Source organism: Xyrauchen texanus, chromosome 39, assembly GCF_025860055.1.
Source record: "Xyrauchen texanus isolate HMW12.3.18 chromosome 39, RBS_HiC_50CHRs, whole genome shotgun sequence".
NCBI classification, from domain to species: Eukaryota; Metazoa; Chordata; class Actinopteri; order Cypriniformes; family Catostomidae; genus Xyrauchen; species Xyrauchen texanus.
In genome coordinates, this window is record NC_068314.1 from 1,636,962 (window position 1) to 1,657,301 (window position 20,340).

The following is a 20,340-nucleotide window of genomic DNA, read 5'->3' on the forward strand; positions in this document are numbered from 1 at the left end:
TCTCTTTGACTTTTTGGAAAAAAAATTTCTATGGACAAGGCAGCCATATTCGGAATCTGTACACACAATCCTCTGTTATAATCAAAAAACTATTTAGATTTCAAAGCATCATTAATATATTTATTATTACATTTTTTGTCAACTAAAGTACAATCATTAATAACTATATTTGGTAAAGTTGGTAAGGGTCTTATTGTTGTATATAACAATGTGTTTTGAATTAACTGTAATAAAGGTACAGGTATTGCTTTACAAATCTTATTGTATTCTCTATATGTACAGTTTAAATTATATTTCTCTAGGAAAGCTTTATATTCCAAAAAGTTACCATTTTCATCTATAACATCATTCACGAACACAATGCCCTTTTCATACCAATCGTACCTGAACAATGATTTCCTATTGATTATAATGACCCTGTTGTTCCATAAGGTGGATCCATGCAGAGAAAAGTTATGGGTGAATATTATTTTCCAATATTGGAGAATTTGTTTGTGGAATTTTGATAATTTAACAGGAATTTTAGTCACCTCAAAATCACATTGCAAAAGAAAATCAAGCCCTCCTACTTTTTTAAATAGATGTCTAGGTATGTGAAACCACATAGAATCTGGTTGTGATAGATATGTTTTCAACCAGTTAATCTTAAAGGTCCCAAACATTGATTCAAAGTCCAAGGCTTTGATACCATCCATATCATACTCTTTAACGAGCTGTGATTTCTTCATTTAATGGGTTTTATTTTTCCACAGGAATTGGAAAATAATTGAGTTGGCTTTCTTAATATTACCAGACGAAACATACAGGGAGTGACATGGATAAATTACTTTGGAAGTGTGTGGAGGCTTCACGCTATTCCACGCACAACTCACCACACGCCCCACCGAGAGCGAGAACCACATTATAGTGACCATGAAGAGGTTACCCCATGTGACTCTACCCTCCCTAGCAACCAGGCCAATTTGGTTGCTAAGGAGACCTGACTGGAGTCTCTCAGCACACCCTGGATGCAAACTCGCAGCAATACTCTATTTTCATTTAAACATTTAAAAAATTAAGACCATTTTGATGAGATTAATTTAAACTTTAAAACATGGAGTTCTGGAAAATAAAAATAATTATAGTGGTGTGTTCAATAGCACAATCTCATATTAGCATATTTTTGCTGTGGTATCAAAATTGGTATAGAGAAATCTCACTGGGATCGGTACCGTGACAACTCTAACCAAACCAGACTTTATATGGCGACCACCTGGACGAAACAAACCAAACACAAGAGCGCTGGGGTTTAATACAGTGACATTTTATTAAGTACAATTTGTCATGTAAAAGTCTAACAGGTTCAAGGTTCCCACTGTACAACAGGGAGTTCAATGCATTTCGGAGAAAATGAAAGGAGTATTCATGGCATAAAGCGAAAATAAACTGAAAGACACAGAGGAAAAGAAACTGTAGTAAAAATATAGTCATAAAATCAAAGCGCATGAGTTTTCCACACTAGCCAGTAGTGGGACATGGAAGTGGCCTATTTTGATTCTGTAGAGGAACAACAAAACGGTTATTTGTCCAACGGTCTTACTGCTGGTGCGAAGTGGACGTGAGCTCCTGTTCCCTCAATACACAGCACAAACATAAAAACACTCCCCACCGTATGTGAAGCTATTACTGAACGTTTCTGGAAACATCTTTGCACTAATATCTCAGTAAACATACAGTGTCAGTTATACATATATGTGAGTCCACCGATGATGTCCAGTCACTATCAATCCATCTAAACTTATATGCTACATTAAATTCTGACCCTGTTCAAAAACATTAGTTATTAGGATGTGAGTAACTCAAGCACCTGGACACTGTGACGAGGAAAGTGCTGCACGGGTACCGCACGCCCATCTGAAGATATTTCCCATTACGCAACCAAAACACAAAGGACAAGCAAAAGAAGGCAAAAGATGAGGCATTTACAACTCGCATAAAGAAAGGCTTCTCTTATCTGTAGAAGTGACATCATATATAGACACCTTCTGCTTCTTTCCTAAATATACACATATATTTTAAGAGATTACAAGTTTGCAACAATTGTACAAAGATATATATGAAAACAAGGCTCATGTTATAACTTATAATGCCATATTCCCTGCCAGGAACATAGTAGATGTTTACTGAAGGCTCGGACGTCCACGGCGCTGTTTCAAATGTAACCGAACCATTCGTGGTGTAGAAATCAACACAAAACTTTAAAGTGTAGTGCACCTGTGTATCTGCTGAGCGCCAGTTCCCTTCCACACTTTGACCGAGGGACTGCTTTAACACTTCCCGAGGCGTCCGCTCACCATCCCTTTATGTCCATATTACGTAAAGTATTTCCTACATGAAACTTGCAAACGTCGGACTCAAAAGTAACCAAAGGGTGGTTAGGGTTATCAGGTTGGATAGATGGAGACGGGGACCCAGGGTGGAGATGGCGGGACAGCAGCTCAGAGGTCTGGGAAACGACTGGGATCCTCTTTATAGTCACTAGGAATCGTAAAAATCGAGACGTCGAACTCATCGTAACGGAACTCCTGAAAGGTCACGGTGGCCGTGATGGTGGGGAACACAGGGATGTCTAGAGAAGAGAACATCATCATCATCATCATTACCGTAACAGAGCAGAAACTTGCACTAATGCTGCGTTCACATTGTGTTGGAATGATCATCACAGAGCGCAACAGTCAGCTTCTCTACACACTGTTTGTTAATGATCTTATAAAGCTTTAACAACAGAGCTACCGTGAGCTCTGAGGTGGATAATTAATGGTATAATCTTCTATTGAAGCCATTGGTCCATGTTATTTCAGCATCATTGATTAAAAATCGTGTTTAATAGCAGAAATCCTAGTGAAGGACTACACTACCCATAATCCACCAATCAGAGAATTGAGACAAAGGAGCTCTGCAGCAGTGTATCTGAATATCTCACTATTAATGTGAAATATATTCATTCTATATGTATAATCAAAACTTTAAATCGATAGTTTTATATTTTCCCATCATTTTTAATTAGATTACGTCATTCGCAATGCATCATGGGATTGTAGTTCATTCCCTCATTAAAGACGGTAAGTACACGGTCTTGTATCTTTTGTATCAGACTTTTTGTCTGATTTTTAAACACTTTTTTGCTTCAAATCAAAGTTTGTAATGTTGGGATTCACCTCAGAGCTGATTGCTTTCATTCATGAACTCTTTTATGAAATCCCAAAGGAATAAATCAATGGGAAAAATACTTCCGGAGCCAAGATGGCTGAAAAAGTGACGGGCACTGTTGCACTCGATTATGAGATTTTTATGTAGACCAGGGGTCGGAAACCTTTTTGACATGGAGTTCCATTTTTTATTTTCCTGGTCAATGGCTGTGCCGACTGACTTTGCAAAATCATGAAGAACAGATAAAGTGCTTCAGGTCATTTTAAGCTTTTATCAAATACAGAGTTTCCAACTTTATTTGGACTAATTGAATCTCATAGCTGGGGTCATTGGAGACGACGAGTCGTACAAGCAGCATGACACGGGGAGTGCTGAAAGTGGTGAATGCATCTGTGTTTACCTAATTTGACTGGGAATCCAGGCGGGAGTTTCATTTGAACAAATTCTCTGAGTTTATTGAAGTGCTTGAAAGGTGCGATCACCTCCAAAACATTTAACAACCTGCACAGAAAGTGAAATTAGACAGTCCATCTCATACAGCAGTTAGAAAATCTGTCTAATATATTCTGTCACACTTACGACTCAATGCCCAGCGGAAAGTCTTGACTCATGGCCACCGTTGCTTTGAAGTTCTTCTTGCTCTCTTTGCACACGAGCTCTCGGCCGAGATGAGGAGCTCTGAGAAGACAAGCAACAGTAGAGAAACAGAAGATGCGCTTTCAGAAGATCATTTTATCATCCTGTTCCGACACGTGAAGGCCGGAAACACACTATGCGAACTTAGATGATGAGAATTTGAATATCTTTTAACATTTTGTATCAATGTTATTTATTAAAACCCTTCCGTGTGACATCATTTCCAGTCCTTTACATAGTCCCAAATAATTCTAGTAACAACTAATAAACCTGGAGCGTCCCAGTACCGGGCCCTCTAGGGGGCGCTGATCACAGGGATAATAAATTACACGAATACTCAACAAACACTTGTTTGATCTGCACAAATTAGGTGTGGTTTTAAAGCTTAGCCTCCAATCTTTACAATGAATGTAGCTGATCTGACCAATTCTACAAATTCTGAAATTGGCTGATAAATTAAAACTGCTCCATTTAAAAAAATGAAAAAATGAAAATAGAAAAAAAAAACGTACAAAAGATCACACGGCCATGTGTTATATATCTATGGAAAGGTCTTGATTACTAGAATGTAACAAGCTAATTTGTTTCAGAGAACAAACTACAGCGAGTACTAGCGTGTGAAATCCACATGTATTTATCAAAACATTACAATGATAAACAGCCTTTCCATCACATTTTTGGTTTATTACTTCATGAAAAATAAACATCATATAGAAAATGACCCATCACAACTTACAACCAGCGATCCTGAATCAAACAAGCCCTCACTCGACATCAAATGGTTTCATGAGAGCTACCCAAAAATAGTGCTAATAGGGATCGCTCAAGCAAAGCTGTTCACTGAGAGCGATTCATTGAAACACGATCATTCACATCACAGATGAGTCAGATCACGCTCACTGGATCTCTAGAGAAAGTCAGATTCCATATTTGGACCAGTCTTGTGTCCCACATGTGACTCCCCAGAGCGCACATACATAGACAGCGCACAAGTAAAACTGAAAAAAGTAGCGCTCATGTTTTGTGTGTTTTGTCAGCGGTGGTGTAGCACAACTCGGAGCAGGATCCAAAATGTATTTTCTTCTTTTTGTATTTTTCTTCCCAATTTATAATGTCCAATTCCCAATGCACTCTTAAGTCCTCGTGGTGGCGTACAGACTCAATCCGGGTGGCGGAGGACGAATCTCAGTTGCCTCCGCGTCTGAGACCATCAATCCATGTATCTGATCATGTGACTTGTTGAGTGGAGACGAAGCACGTGTGGAGGCATCACGCTATTCTCCGCGGCATCCACGCATCACACGCCCCACCGAGAGCGAGAACCACAATATAGCGACCACGAAGAAGTTACCCCACGTGACTCTAACCTCCCTAGCAACCGGCCCAATTTGGTTGCTAAGGAGACCTGACTGGAGTCACTCAGCACGCCCTGGATTTAAACTCACGACTCCAGGTGTGGGTAAAATGGGTATGACATTTTAGCAAAAATACGTCAAAATACCTTCAGGGTGTAAGGGGTTAAAGGTCTGCCCATGTGCATGTATATTCATGATGGAGATCAGACTTACTTTCCCGTCTCTGCGGTGATGTACTCCTCCCAGGAGAAAGTGTTTGGAGACGGAGGGGTCAGCGACTGACGTCTCACCGGCTATCAGAATAGAGAGAGAAATCAGGAATCATAAAAATGCCACAATTTAGAGCTACAACGAAACTCACAAAAATACAGACCATTCATCGATAGATTTTCTTGCCCTGAGGGTGAAGAAATAAAAGCATTTTGAGTTGTAATACAAGTTCAACACCAGCAGAGGGAACCAGTGTCACACATGCTTACAGTCACGGCAGCCGCATGGGACGCACGGCTCATCTTGCTGTTAGACTGATGATGTGCACAGCGTGCAGTGATTAACTTGCATAAGATAAACAATGACTCGCCGACTACCAATAAACTACTTACAAAAATGAGCAGTCATGCACGCCATCCATCAAACCTGAATCATAACCATTTCTAAGACCAGGAAAGAAAGACAACAGAATCAGATCTAGAACCATTCTAACTAACCAGCCTTTCCAAAACAGGAGCTAAAAGACATTAATATGCTGAAAGTTCAGATGCTGGAGTGAATGTGACGGCCCTTTCTTGTAGGGCTGGTACAGATTTCCCGATTCCATTTCGATTCACAAGTTCTGAAATTGATTCGATCCCGATACATATGAATTCCTGTCAGTCAGTCAAACTGGAGCCGAAATGAAGAAATGAAAAGTGATCTTTAAGATTCTTGTTTCTTTCAGTGATAGACTGGTCAATCACAGCCTAGATAACAAGGACTCAAAGTAAATAAAAGATATGGAGTGGTGGTGGTGTAGTGGTCTAAAGCACTGAACTGGTAATCAGAAGGTCGCTGGTTAGATCCCCACAGTCACCACCATTGTGTCCTTGAGTAAGACACTTAACTCCAGGTTGCTCCGGGGGGATTGTCCCTGTAATAAGTGCACTGTAAGTCACTTTGGATAAAATATAAAAAAATATAAATATATAAATATAATATATCAGGATCGTTCAAATGTAGATCCGGATTAATCTGACATGTGCAGCTTTCTGTGGGGTAAAACACTTAATATATTCTGAACATAGCTCTCAATAATTGATTGATTCATTAAATGGTTCTGACAGTGAGGACAGATACTCCATTATCTTTCCCTAAACACAGTCCTCCCATCTGCTGCCTGTGATCTGACCCACTTCTATGGAGCCAAATATGTGCCAAAACTAAACAAACAAATCAAATGTTTTGCAATCTGCTTTGCAAAGGAAAACTGGACTCACAAACAAGCAGAAAGATATTTAGCAAATGCAAATGGCCATTTGAGAGAAAATGAAGGGTAGTTGTCGTGTGCCACTGGCTTAAATGTGCAATAAATATAAAAAATGTATTTATACATACTATTCCACAAATCAATACAATCTATTCTATAAATTCTACTGGATCGTGAACAAATACAAAATCAATGTGAACAAATACATAAGTCACGTGACTTTTTGTCTTGATTTTCTCACAGATGGTCATTTATATTTGCAAATCACAGATTCTCACAGTAAAGAGCTGACACGGGTTAAATTGGGATTTTGGATTTGGGGGAACCCTAAAGACCGGTGAGATATATTTTACAATTTTATTCCCTTTTCTCCCAATTTGGAATGCCCAATTCCCACTGCTTAGTATTTCCTCATGGTGAGCGGTTACTCGCCACAATCCGGGTGGTGGAGGACAAGTGTCAGTTGCGTCCGCTTCTGAGACCGTCAATCCACGCATCTGATCACGTGACTCATTGTGCATGACACCGCGGAGACTCACAGCATGTGGAGGCTCATGCTACTCTCCACCATCCACACACAACTCACCACACGCCCCATTGAGAGAACCACTAATCACCACCACGAGGAGGTTACCCCATGTGACTCTACCCTCCCTAGCAACCGAGACAATTTGGTTGCTAAGAGTCACTCAGCACACCCTGAATTGAAACTCACGACTCCAGGTGTGATAGTCAGCGTCAATACTCGCTGAGATACACAGACCCCTTATATATATATATATATATATATATATATATATTTTATTATAATAAACTTATCATAAAATACATTGTTGTATAAATATGGATTACTGGTAATAGGCCTGTATGGTAAGTCATTCACAGAAGTATGTTTTTACTGTTATTCTCTTGAATGATTTTTCTGTCATTGTTTATGCATGTCATTATTCAGCTTCATTGTGAAAATACATAATTACATGGAATATTTGGTTTCGTTTTTTACATTAGATGTCAAAAACCTGATTTAGAACGATATCAAATGTATTTTATACATTTTATAAAACTCAGATGACAGCTGGGATGTTACATAATTCTTGCCCTCAGTGGGGGGGTCATCTTATAGAACATGCTAAACTTATTTCTAATTATGTTACAATTAAAAAAATAAATACACCTTGTTCTTAAGGTGGAAACAAACACCTAATGCACAACTACCTTTACTCAAATTTTATTCTCATTATTTCATTTGCATTCAATCATAAAATAGTTTAAAATTCCTCACTGTGGTGTGAAGAAGCACTTTCATTAGTGAATCCCACTACATATTTTCTAGAAAAATATCATGCTGAATCAACAAAAAGGACTATATCCATAAATATACAAATAACAGTGTTTTACAGTGTCTTGATCAAGTGGATTGATGTATTGATCTATGCTGATCTCTTCGTGTATAGCTACAGGTGTTTAATGAACGAAGCACAATCGCTTCTGCATATCAGCGGACCTTAGAAAGGGTGAGCAGTTGATTCCATATTACACAACTTCTATGAACCAGAGACCGGACCACGGCACGGTACAGAAGCGGAACGTGCATCTGGATGCGGGGCACACAGTCTCGTGCCACTCTTGAATATGCTGCCTCTACATCATCCGAAACCGTTTAGAGCGAAGCATAATAAACTTGAAATATCTATACAGAATGTGTCAAATGGATCAAACAAAAACCGCATCGGAGAATACAAGAAACTGAATGGATGTTGTAGAATCGAAGGTGCCAGAACACCGTTCCGGCCCAATTTAACCCTTGAGCTGACAGCACGGTTTAACCTGAAACTAAACCCAAAAGAGTTGAGTGGAGCACATTCAGTCAACACTTTGAAGATTTTTTTCATGAAAAAAAAAAAACAGCTATGGCGACAGTCCATGGGTCGTTCACGATAATGTGGGTAACCCGGTTTTATAAACGAGGAAAACAAGTATTGTCAGCAACCATCAAATAACTATACTGCTGTTTACAAAAGAACAGATGAGTTAAACATCCAAACACTGATCCAAATGACAAACGCTACAAAAACATATTCTTAAGAACATATGAGCGGTGCTTGCCCGTGCAAGTGGTTCCCAGGGCATTTCTATATTTCAGAACATTTCCACGGCCCTCGTTTACGCCATGTAACCATGGCAACCACTGGAAAGAGCAGCCCGGCGACGGAGCTCACCTCGAAGTTCTGCTCGATGATGTTTCCTCCTTTACTGAAGCTCTCCATGATGGCCTTGTTCCTCAGAATGTCCTCTTCACTCAAGTGCTCTCGTCTCTTCCTGGACTCCAGAACCAGACCGTTCACCATGTAGAAATCTGCCAGGAAATTCCCCACCCGTTCCTACGGCAACCACCAATGAGACACTCGTTTTACTTTCAGATCACATCAAACAGCCCAAACGGAACGAGACAATCCAACTCAAAAACCAAACACCTCAAATTTCTCCAGTGGGACATATTTTATTTAAAAACGGTGAATTGTGTCATTTTATGGATATTAAAAGTGTCATGTTTACTATCATTGGTGAATGTAAACACTGACACTGTTTTCAATACATTCATTGGTTTATTTCTGCGGCCTGATGTGTCAGCTTCTGATTTGATCAATCAGTTTGGGGCGGGACTACCTGTTTGTCTGACCAATGACAGATGGGGGCATGGCAGAATGGGGTTGCAGGAGTGTTTAGGAAACACTGATTATTTTTTATTATAAATGTACACTACTGCACTGGAGACACCAACCGTTTTGTCCTCTCGGAAGAGCCAGCCCATCTGCGCTCGTGAGAAGGTGATGGATTTAGTGGACAGTGTTGCGGAGTAAACATCACTGCTCATTAAGATGTCCACCTCCTCCTCTGTCTCCATCTCTGATTCCTGAAACAACACAGAACTAAATGATCAATCCACCAAATAAACATGTGTCCTCAACTCTCTTGATCAAGTCCCGATGAAGCACGTGCCTCGTGATGTATCCTCTGATAGACCTTCTGTTCGTTGTCGAGAACTACGAAGGACTGTGAGGGAACCGCGTCGCCGCAGAAGATGAAGCTCAGGTCTCCTCGCTGACACTTCATATCCGTGAAATCGATTAGTGTAGTGTCCAAACTAGTGCACACACACACATAACAAGAGTCTTCAGGTTAATTCAGCGTAAACAGTCTCATGTTTTATGTCTTATGATGTGGGGAATTTTACTATGGAAAAACCAAAAATGCAGAACATTTTGAAAAGTCACATTTCTGCAAGTGATTGTTAAAGCAAATAATCAGCAGAAGTTGTGCGTTAGTGACTTTAACATGGGAAGGGGTGTTTTTAGGCACAATCAGAATAAACTATTCTTCCACTAACTAATATAGTTCATTATCTTTATCCAAATTTATAGTCGAAACTCACAGTTTTATAACACACAAAAGAAACCCGACGGGAAAAAAGATTCAAATGAAAGGATTATTATTTATTTCACTAAGGCCACGCCCACACTAACTCATTTTCGTAAAAGATTTCATTGTGGACAGAGAACTTTAGTTTTGGCTTTACTCCACATTCCTCAAAACACATTTCAAACAGGAACCACTTTGAAGAAATGCGGCAGTTGTGGTTAATGGAGCATCATGCTGCAGCAAACTAACATATCAACTTCCTTCAAACACAAACAGGGATAAAAGCGGCTCAAATACTTCCACAATTTTTTTACTGTATATATGTGTGTACACACACACAGGGTGGCCCAAAATACCAGGACCACTAAGCGCATAGTGCTTTGCATGATTTTTGCCGAACTTCTACGACTTTTTGTAAACATAAAATTATCACTGTGAGCGACAACTTCCTACAAATAAATAAATAAGTACATCTCTTTTTCTATTGCAATTTATGTAAATACCTCATGAGAAATGAAAATGTATAATTTTGCACATCCCTACCTTGAACTCCAGTGAATGTTTTGCATCAAACATGACAGTTAAACACTTTTAACGAGCTGACATTAACAGTGTTGTGTGGGTGCTGGAGATGACTATTAAAAACATGCATCATTCAGAACAGGAGTGTGATTGGCTCCCGCCTGAACCTCACACTGACTCATCTGGCATCTTTACAGGACAATACAACATGTGTTCATGAAACTTACCGGATATTAATTCCCTGTTTGTAGATCTTGCAGGTGTCGGAGGGCAAGATCCGTGACAGTAAAGGCACTGAGAGAATTAAAGTGAACACTCTTAGCCAACAGCACACTGAACACGTGAATAATAGACAATTACATTATTATTCTGCCCCGACATTGACTGTCATAAGTATAAACAATTATACAGTTCACAGTCAGATTATTATTATTATTGTTATTAGAGTAATAACCTCCCCCCATCAGTTTCCTTCAATGGTTCAGTTTATTGTATGTGACCAGCAGGGGGCGTGTCTCTGTGTGTGCTTGTGAAGGCCACGCCCAGAGAGATGACCTCATCGCTATAAACAATCCCTCTGTCTCCCACCCATAAACCTGCAGAGATGCTCTGTGACCAGTCCTGACCTGATCAATGATGTTACACAGCAGACCCATTGCTTCAGTAACATCCTCAGGAGGATACGGTTTGTTTAGCCAGTACTTCTGCTGATTCAACAAGACAAAATGTGTAATCTGCATATGACTATAAATGAACTCACCCCAGCTTTGGAAATCCCAGTGAAGCTCCAAATAAAAATCTCCAAGCTAGAGAAAAATATGAAAATACAATGATGAATAAATAATGCTCAGTGAAAATATAGCACATTCAATCATAATTATAATCAGAACCAGCAGATGAACATCAACTTTAACTCTGTTCAGTTTAATAATCCCAAGCGTAAAATTAGTTTTAGAATTTAAATGCTTTTGTCGCATATCACAAAAAAAAACAAACAACAAAAAAAACACCTTATGAGTTCTTTGACAGTATATCATGTTTCTACAAATCGTTTCTGATGACACGGTGTGAACTCTTCATTCTAGACGAGTCGCCCTTGTTTATTTAAAGTGTAAATGCTGATGTATTTCTACCAGGGTTCAAAATCGAATTTTTGCCACACCGGACAGTGACGAGTGAATTGAATCTTTGCTAAGCCCCGCCCTGAATTAGTTACTGCACAATCCTTTCTTAGCAACTGTTGCCGTCTGCCATTTGTTCTGACATCGCTGCTTTCTAATGACAGTCATTAGTGTTTGAGTAGTTCTAAGTGGAATTGTATAGAATTTATTAGATCGGTTTGACCAATATTTTAAACAGATATTTATGCTTTTGCACTTAATTGGTTATCGGTTCTTTAATATCGTGTTTACAGACAGAAATATTTTATAATTTGATCCCCTTTTCTCCCAATGTTGGAATGCCCAATTCCCACTGCTTAGTAGGTCCTCGTGGTGGTGCGGTTACTCTCCTCAATCCGGGTGGTGGAGGACGAGTGTCAGTTGTGTCCGCTTCTGAGACCGCCAATCCGCGTATCTGATCACGTGACTCGTTGTGCATGACACCGCGGAGACTCACAGCATGTGGAGACTCATGCTACTCTCCACCATCCACACACAACTCACCACACGCCCCATTGAGAGAACCACTAATCACCACCACGAGGAGGTTACCCCATGTGACTCTACTCTCCCTAGCAACCGAGCCAATTTGGTTGACCTTACTCAGCACACCCTGGATTGAAACTCACGACTCCAGGTGTCAATACTCGCTGAGATACCCAGACCCCTGGACAGAAAAGACTTTAATATATTTTTTTCAATATTAATTGAGAGAGGGCTTTGAACAAGTGTATGTTGCAACTAAAACTAGTCAAATTAATTGTAGACTGATCAGATTAATTTGTAGACTGTGCATATTATTAGTTTTGCAAAGCAGTTCAGCAGAGGTTAGTGATAATTTATTAAGTTTTTAATGTGCATAAAAGCACACAAGAATTAAAAATAGGTTGTGCATATCGGTTTTTGAACACTTATTATCAGTATCTTATCGGTCATTAAAAACCAATATCAGCCTGTGTATCTGAGCGAGTATTGACGCTGACTATCACACCTGGAGTCGTGAGTTTGAATACAGGGTGTGTGAGTGAATCCAGTCAGGTCTCCTTAGCAACCAAATTGGGCCAGTTGCTAGGGAGGGTAGAGTCACATGGGGTAACCTCCTCGTTGTCTATAATGTGGTTCTCGCTCTCGGTGGGGCGTGTGGTGAGTTGTGTGTGGATGCTGCGGAGAACAGCGTGAAGCCTCCACACGCGCTACGTCTCCATGGTAACGCGCTCAACAAGTCACATGATAAGATGCGAGGCTGACGGTCTCAGACATGGAGGCAACTGAGTTTCATCCTCCAACACCCGGATTGAGGATTGAGTCACTACGCCACCACGAGGACTTAGAGCACATTGGGAAGAGGGCGTTACAAATTAGGAGAAAAAAAAATTATATCGGTGGATTTCTAGAAAATATCCAATAATATTTAAAACATTTATACACTGTTGCTGGGTCACTTAACATAGTGAATGACACAAGGTACCCATCAAGAGAGGAAATTATTATTATTATTATTTTTTAAATCTTTAAATAAATGGATTAAAGTTTGTGTCAGTCTTCATTTCCAACAGAGCACGTATGACATCAGTAAGGACACCTACATTTTCTCTAAGGTAAAATTAATGTGAATAACTTCAGGTGAAATAATTGATGTATTGTTTCATGTCTTAGTTAAGGTGCTAGTAAATAAGAGTTCACAACATCAGAGCGAGTGTGTTATGGGACGTTGAAGCAGTTCTGTTCACTAACAGTAATTTTATCCGGTGTGTAATCGCCATCAAATTACGTTTTTCTCTTTTCAAGTGGCTGTGATATGATTCAGTCTCCAGTTTATAATCACATTACGAAATAATTTAACAATCTAATTAAGGACTTCATTCCAGTCCACGTAAGATTAGCATCCCTTCAGTTTATGAGAATATTTTGCCAAAACACGTGCCGCTCACGGCAATCTCCCCTTCACTCCTATGGGGAGATCTGCAGAGCTTGTCAGAGTGAGCCACCGTAACCAACGGGGGCGGAGCTTAGGGTTACTTAAAAAAATACTGTCCATAAACTAGAGGTAGACCGATATATCGGTTTTACCGATTAATTGGTGCCAATAGTTGCTTTTTCGAACTATTGGTTATCAGCGCAAATCAATGCCAATAGTTTGAATCTAGTGAGGCTATACAAAGCTTAATTTGGTAAATACTTAAATATAGCGGATTGTAACAGAGCCAAGTCTCTGTCTGTCATGTAGTTCAATGGAAAGGAGGCGGCAAGAACCGGCTAGACAATATAAATAATATTTTAATGATTAACTGAAACAAAAGACAAACACACATGACGGACATGTCCGTAAACAATCTCTCTCTCCCACACCACCGCCTGCAATCAGCCTTTATCCCTCTCGCAGGCTTAATTAGCCTGATAAGGGACCGGATGTGTATAATCACGATCCGGCCCCGCCCTCCACCCTGCCACACTGTCATTTCAAAATAAGTGTATTCCGGGTATGTTTATAGTTAAAAGTCCCACTTTATGCACCAAATCCATTATTTCTGGTTATTATTGGGATTTTGGTTACACAATAACCTGCTGGGATTTTATTTATTGTTGGCCTCAATGTCTGTGCCCGTCATGTAAGACTTTCTAAACAGTAAAAACATTTTAAAATCTATCGGCCGATTAATCATTTATTGGCATTTTCCACCAACTTTACAGATATATAGATATCTGCAAAATCCACTATCGGTCGACCTCTACCATAAACATCTCTTATCTGCCGCAGACTGTATTATTATTAATACAAATATATTCTTTCTCGAAGATGATGGAACTATTTAAGCTAATTTGTGATAACATTGATGTGTCACTCCATCTCAGTGAAACTGCACCACTTACAAAACATCGTGAGTTTGTTCCTCGTATTTTTGTTTTGGTGGTTTAATGTGACAAATATTCCTGTCTAACATCATACAGATGCTAACGGACCCATAGGCGGAAATCGCAGAAATCTATCTGAGGGTTGTCCCCCCCTAAAATATCATTAAAATATGTGTATTGTAAATAATATAATGATATATTCTTAAAATAATTGTTTAAGAAATAAAATAATACAAATGCAAATGGGGCAACAACAAAAAACCCCTTGGTGTCCCCTTCAAAAATTGCTCTTGAGAATTGTTATGTTTATTGTCCCCCCCAACATTTTGATGAGATTTTCGCCCCTGAACGGACCATATATTTTGTTCTTTCTTTGTCCACTTCAGTAACGCCTCCACCTGCTTCAAGTAATAATAAATACACACAACTAACAAACTAAAGCGTACAGATGAACCCATGATCTCTGGACAGTACAGAGCAGTGACAAACAGTGTCTTGTGTCCAGTAGGTCATTTCCTGTCTGTAGAACGCTACGACTTGCTCAACAGGTTCCTCTTGCTCTCCCGGAAAAGTGTGCCAGCGCTGATGGTAATTAGTGTGTGTGTGTGTGTGTGTGTGTGTGTGTGTGTGTGGCATTTGAAACTGCTGAGAGGTGTTTGTAATGGCGCAGCACGAGTCCTGCACTGAAATGTGCCGTGGCTCTTTCACATGTGTTAGGTTGTGTACCTCTTTCAGTGCATTGAGCAGACGGGGTCTCTTGTCCTCCACACTTTCCCTGGACTGCTGTTTCAGCTTCCGCAGAAGAGCTGTGACTGCAACACAATAAACACACACTTCAGACTAGGGTCGTCACGATACCAGCTGTTATTCTGTTGTTGTATCTTTACAGTTTCATAAAGATACATTCATTGCAGAAAGAAACATTTCATACATTTATTCATTTAGCAGACACTTTTATCCAAAGCAACTTACAAAATGAGGAAGGATACAACATAAACTAATCACCTTAAAGCTGCACTACGTTAAGATTAGTTTTGGAAAGAATTAACAAAAGTTAATGAGTACTTAAAAAATCCATGCTCAAAACCCTGTCCTTACCTAGATTCATTACGGTAAGCCTACAACACTGATTTTTATTTGGAGCTGTTGGGACCGATTTGAATGAATGAATGTTGGTTTCTATAGTGCTTTTCTGACAATACACTCAAAGCACATAATATGGCACACAGGGCACGCTCCTCAAACACCACCAGTGTTTGGATGATGTGATGGCAGCCATACTGCACCAGTACACTCACCACACACCAGCTACTGGTGGAGAGGAGAGAGTAGAGTGATGGAGCCAATACATATATGGGGATTATTAGGAGGCCATGATCAATAATTCCCTAGAGGAATTTATCCAGGACAATGGGGTTACACCCCTACTCTTTATGAGAAGTGTTCAGGGGTTTTTAATGACCACAGGGAGTCAGGACCTCAGTTTAACATCTCATCCAAAGGACGGGGCCTTTTTACAGTATAGTGTCCCCGTACTGGGGTTTAGGACCTACACAAAGTGCAGGGTGAGCACCCCCTGCTGGCGTCTTTAACACCTCTTCCAGCAGCAACCTTAGTTTCCCTCAGGAGGTCTCCCATCCAGGTACTGACCAGACTCAACCCTGCTTAGCTGCAGTGGGCAACCGGCAAGAGCTGCAGGGTGATATGGCTGCTGACTGGATTTGGCACAAAATCGCAGACATGTAATTTGTTCTTGTGTGTTGAAGTCATGTCCGTAAGCTCAGAAAGACGGTCCGGCTGTGTCGCATGAGAGTCGGGGAAGCGAGTTTGACAGCTGTTCAGCAGCAGTGTGAAATCACTCTCCTAATGTTTGGCAAAGTAACCAAGAATACTTGGTTATGTTTTCTGGTAGAGTGGTTGAAACTTATTGTTTGTCATGCTTTAATCAAAAAGTAGTCATGTAGACTGATGTGTTTTTCCAGTGAGGTTACTGTCACATGTTGACATTCATGACGAAGACCTAATGGTCTAAACATGGCAAGCAAGTGTAAGCAGAAGTATTTTTGGATCAATAAATCAGTATATAGTTTTTTATTTTAGCAGATAGCCTGTTTGAACAGATCTAAAAGCTACTATAGACACAAGGTGGTTCCCCATGAATGTATACTCATCTCAAGTTCTTCATAATGTACCAACTTCAAAGCACATTCATGTATATTAATTTGTTTAGCATGTATCCATCTCTCTATTATAACTTTACTTCTAAATAAACTATAAAAATTTTTCATTTTAATTGTTATATTGCATCCATCCATCTTCGACCACTTAGTCTATCCTTTAGGGTGAGCCCTGACACCCTACGAAGAAAGACTACTAATTTCGACCGCTTGTATTCGGGATCTTATTCTTTCGATCACTAACCAAAGCTTATGTCCATAGGTGAGGGTTGGAACATACACCGACTGGTTAATTGAGAGCTTTGCCACGGTCCGGTACAGCGACCGCATTACTGCAGATACTGCACAGATCCGCGTGTCGATCTCACGCTCCAACTTTCCCTCACTCATTAACAAGACCCGAGATACTTTTACTCCTCCACTTGGGGCAGCTGCTCTCTCCCTAGCTGAAGAGAGCAATCCAACCTTTTCCAGCAGAGAACCATAGCCTCAGACTTGGAGGTGCTGACCCTCATCCCAACCACTTTACTTTTTTTTGATAGTTGAGTCCCCCTGCAGTGCATAAGCACAGACCACAGTCAGAGCTTTCCCCCCTGCAACACGAAGTCCAATGAGGCGACCCTCTCATATACTGGGCTAAACTCCAAGATCGTAGCACCAAGCCGGGGGCTTGTGAATATACCCACAACCGCTCAACACCTTTCCTCCTGAGCAACTCCAGAGAAAGAGAGTCCAACCCCTGTCCAGGTGTTTATTCCAGAGCCAGAACAGTGTGAACAGTTGAGTCCAACTATATTTAGCTGGTATCTCTCAACCTCACACACTAATTCTGGCTCCTTCTCCACCAGTGAGGTCAAATTCCAAGTTCCAAAAAACAGTTTCTGTAACCAAGGTCCAGTCCATACAGGGCCCTGCCTGTTATATAGCATATTATTTTCATGTTCAATCAAACATTTTTTATTATGATCAAATATTCATTTAGCATTTTTATATTACAGTCTTATTGTTTGCAGTGAATAGATATAATATAGTAGTATCACAGTCCGCTTGCATTGTCCACTGAGGCTGTAGATCATAATATAAAAGTGTCTTTAATTGAACTCATATTAACCATATCACCAGTTTCACCACTTAAACTTATGCGTGTAGTACACAACAAACATTAATGTGTATTGTGTAGTGGATAAAGCACCTTAATAATCATATTAAAATATAATTAAGAGTGTTGTTTATCTTCCTCAAAGTAAGTCACATTTCTGTTTTAAATGTTTAAGCGAATAGCATAATATCAACATGAAAATAGCATGTCGACACATGAATCCTTTACGGATTAGCACGAAAAAGACAAGATTAGAGTGCAACAAGAATTTATTATGAGTGTAGGGCCAATAAGGACTCCTTTATGTTAAGTTTAGGGATGGGGATTATCAAATGATTTTGTAGTCGAGTCCTCTTACCTACAAACAATTACTATTACACTTATAGAAATGCATAGGTTTTGTTTTACTCAAAAACCTTCCCAAGAACGGTTTCAAAATAAGCAAACTTCCACACTTCCACTTCTTCATTTTGAAAGAAAATTTAAATGAACAATATGCATTAATAAAAATGAAAAAATAAATAAATAACTCACCCGGAGCTTACATAGAAACCAGTGGCTTTACGGCCCGGGTATACTTCCTGTTTTTACTGCATTCCAGATCGGATCGCACCCGGCCTACCTCGTTGCCTTTCAAAGTATACTTTACTGACTGCAAGAGAATACGCACGTGTTCGGCACATGCACACTACAACTGCTTTGTGTTACTTTATCATTTCAGTCATGGCATGCGGTGACTATGGGCACAGACGAGGACCACGTCTGCAGGTCGAGAAAATCTGGGCCGCGCGGACACCCGGGGTATACTTTGGACGTTGGGAGTCAACATAAAAGTCTTTCACATTTCTTTTCACATTTAATCACATTTTTATCAATTCACATTGTTTTAAAAGTGGTGAAAGATGTTTATTTTTTTATATATTTCAGACAAATACTTGTCAGATAAGCTTCATGTACCACTTCCTATTTCTTTCCACCATAAATGCAGATCCTCGTCCATCGGTATGCATCAATCTGACATGAAACGAATACCAATAGAGTACAATTCAAAAAGAATCCAAATATTTCAAGTGGGGGTTGGCGATATACCGGTAGACACGATAGATTTGGAAACGGTACACATTTTGGATTATAATCTCTATAATGGTTATGCAAAATCGCCAAATGACGTTTCGTTTATTCAAAGAAAATGATTCATATCATGATACAAGATTTTGTTCATATCGCCCACCTTTAATTGCAAGTTTTGCCACACTTGGCTTTGCATTAAACACACGCCATCAAGTCTCAAACAACACCTCGACAACATACAACCACATGGACTCAATTGTAGATTGAGTGTCCTAGTACTTGAGCGCAGTATCGGTATCGGGACGTCCCTAAAAAAATGTAGCGATTGCCAGCCCTAATATACATTATGTGTGTTTCCTTCAGTTAACAGATGGACTGTGAAATGGAAACACAGATGCTGATCAAAGCCTGTGTTTTGGGCTTTAACAGTGATCTATATAATCTATAACACACACAGAGCTCAAACACACTTAATGCAGCGCGATCGCTCACCTAATGAATAGAGCTGTCCGACCTCCCGTTAAACACTGCTGACAGATCTATTGTTAGTGGCTCTCCAAACAAACTGGACGAGATCAGATTTACTCCTCTATGTGGAGTGAAGAGAATCAAACAGGAGGGATGGATGCACCATAGCACCAACTATGAGCAACACAGTGTTGATGACAAAAGTTGCATCACGCATACTGTGTGTGTGGAGCGATCAGCAATGCGTACAACTGAAGTATACTTTGGTCTTTAAGGAGACTTTATCTTCGTTTTACGAAACCCTAACCTTTTGAAGAGAAATATGGTATGTATTGTAGCTGTTTATCAATACATTTCAATGTAGATATGTAAAATAGGGGGTTTTCTAGTTTATTATACATTTATGTTCAATTTAATATTGTTACCCTATTTATTTAACAAACACAATGAGGCTTAACCATGGTTCAACTTCAGCAATATTGTAGTAACCATATTTTCTGGTTGAAAATACTGTAATATTCTGTACATATTCTCCTGAGACCCGATGCGACTGCTGTGTACATTTTATATTTTCCTTTATGATTTGCAATTGTAGCCCCTAATAAACATGCATGATTTTCCTACAAATTGATGTCCTCATATGTGGACTGCAGGAGTAAGTTAAGAATTCTTACAAAACTATAGAAAGTAAATAAACATTTAATGAAATAGTTTATTATGTGTCCAGCAGTGTTGATTATTCATGAGATGTTACAGACATAACATAATAAATGATCATAATTAATTCAGATGGAAAGTAATGTCCAGCATCATCCAATTACTGTCAATCATGTTCAGATAAAATGATCCATTATAAATGTTGAATCTATGAACTGATGATCATTGAGTGTCCAAACATCATCTGCAGCCTGAAACTGAACTTATGATC

At 39.6% G+C, this 20,340-nt stretch overlaps 1 protein-coding gene across 1 annotated transcript in view; it reads right to left on the bottom strand.

Annotated features, from left to right (window-relative positions):
* Window positions 1-1,288: 1,288 nt before the first annotated feature.
* Window positions 1,289-20,340, bottom strand: part of LOC127632977 (ankyrin repeat domain-containing protein 13C) — a 33,566-nt gene continuing 14,514 nt past the window's right edge. The window contains exons 4-13 of the mRNA XM_052111833.1: window positions 15,324-15,409; window positions 11,345-11,390; window positions 10,812-10,878; window positions 9,643-9,787; window positions 9,425-9,556; window positions 8,862-9,023; window positions 5,394-5,473; window positions 3,769-3,867; window positions 3,590-3,690; window positions 1,289-2,608 (exon numbers count right to left, since the gene is read on the bottom strand). Of these exons, the coding sequence (XP_051967793.1) occupies window positions 2,478-2,608; window positions 3,590-3,690; window positions 3,769-3,867; window positions 5,394-5,473; window positions 8,862-9,023; window positions 9,425-9,556; window positions 9,643-9,787; window positions 10,812-10,878; window positions 11,345-11,390; window positions 15,324-15,409 (1,049 nt within the window). The 3' untranslated portion in view covers window positions 1,289-2,477. The remainder of the gene's footprint in view (window positions 2,609-3,589; window positions 3,691-3,768; window positions 3,868-5,393; window positions 5,474-8,861; window positions 9,024-9,424; window positions 9,557-9,642; window positions 9,788-10,811; window positions 10,879-11,344; window positions 11,391-15,323; window positions 15,410-20,340) is intronic.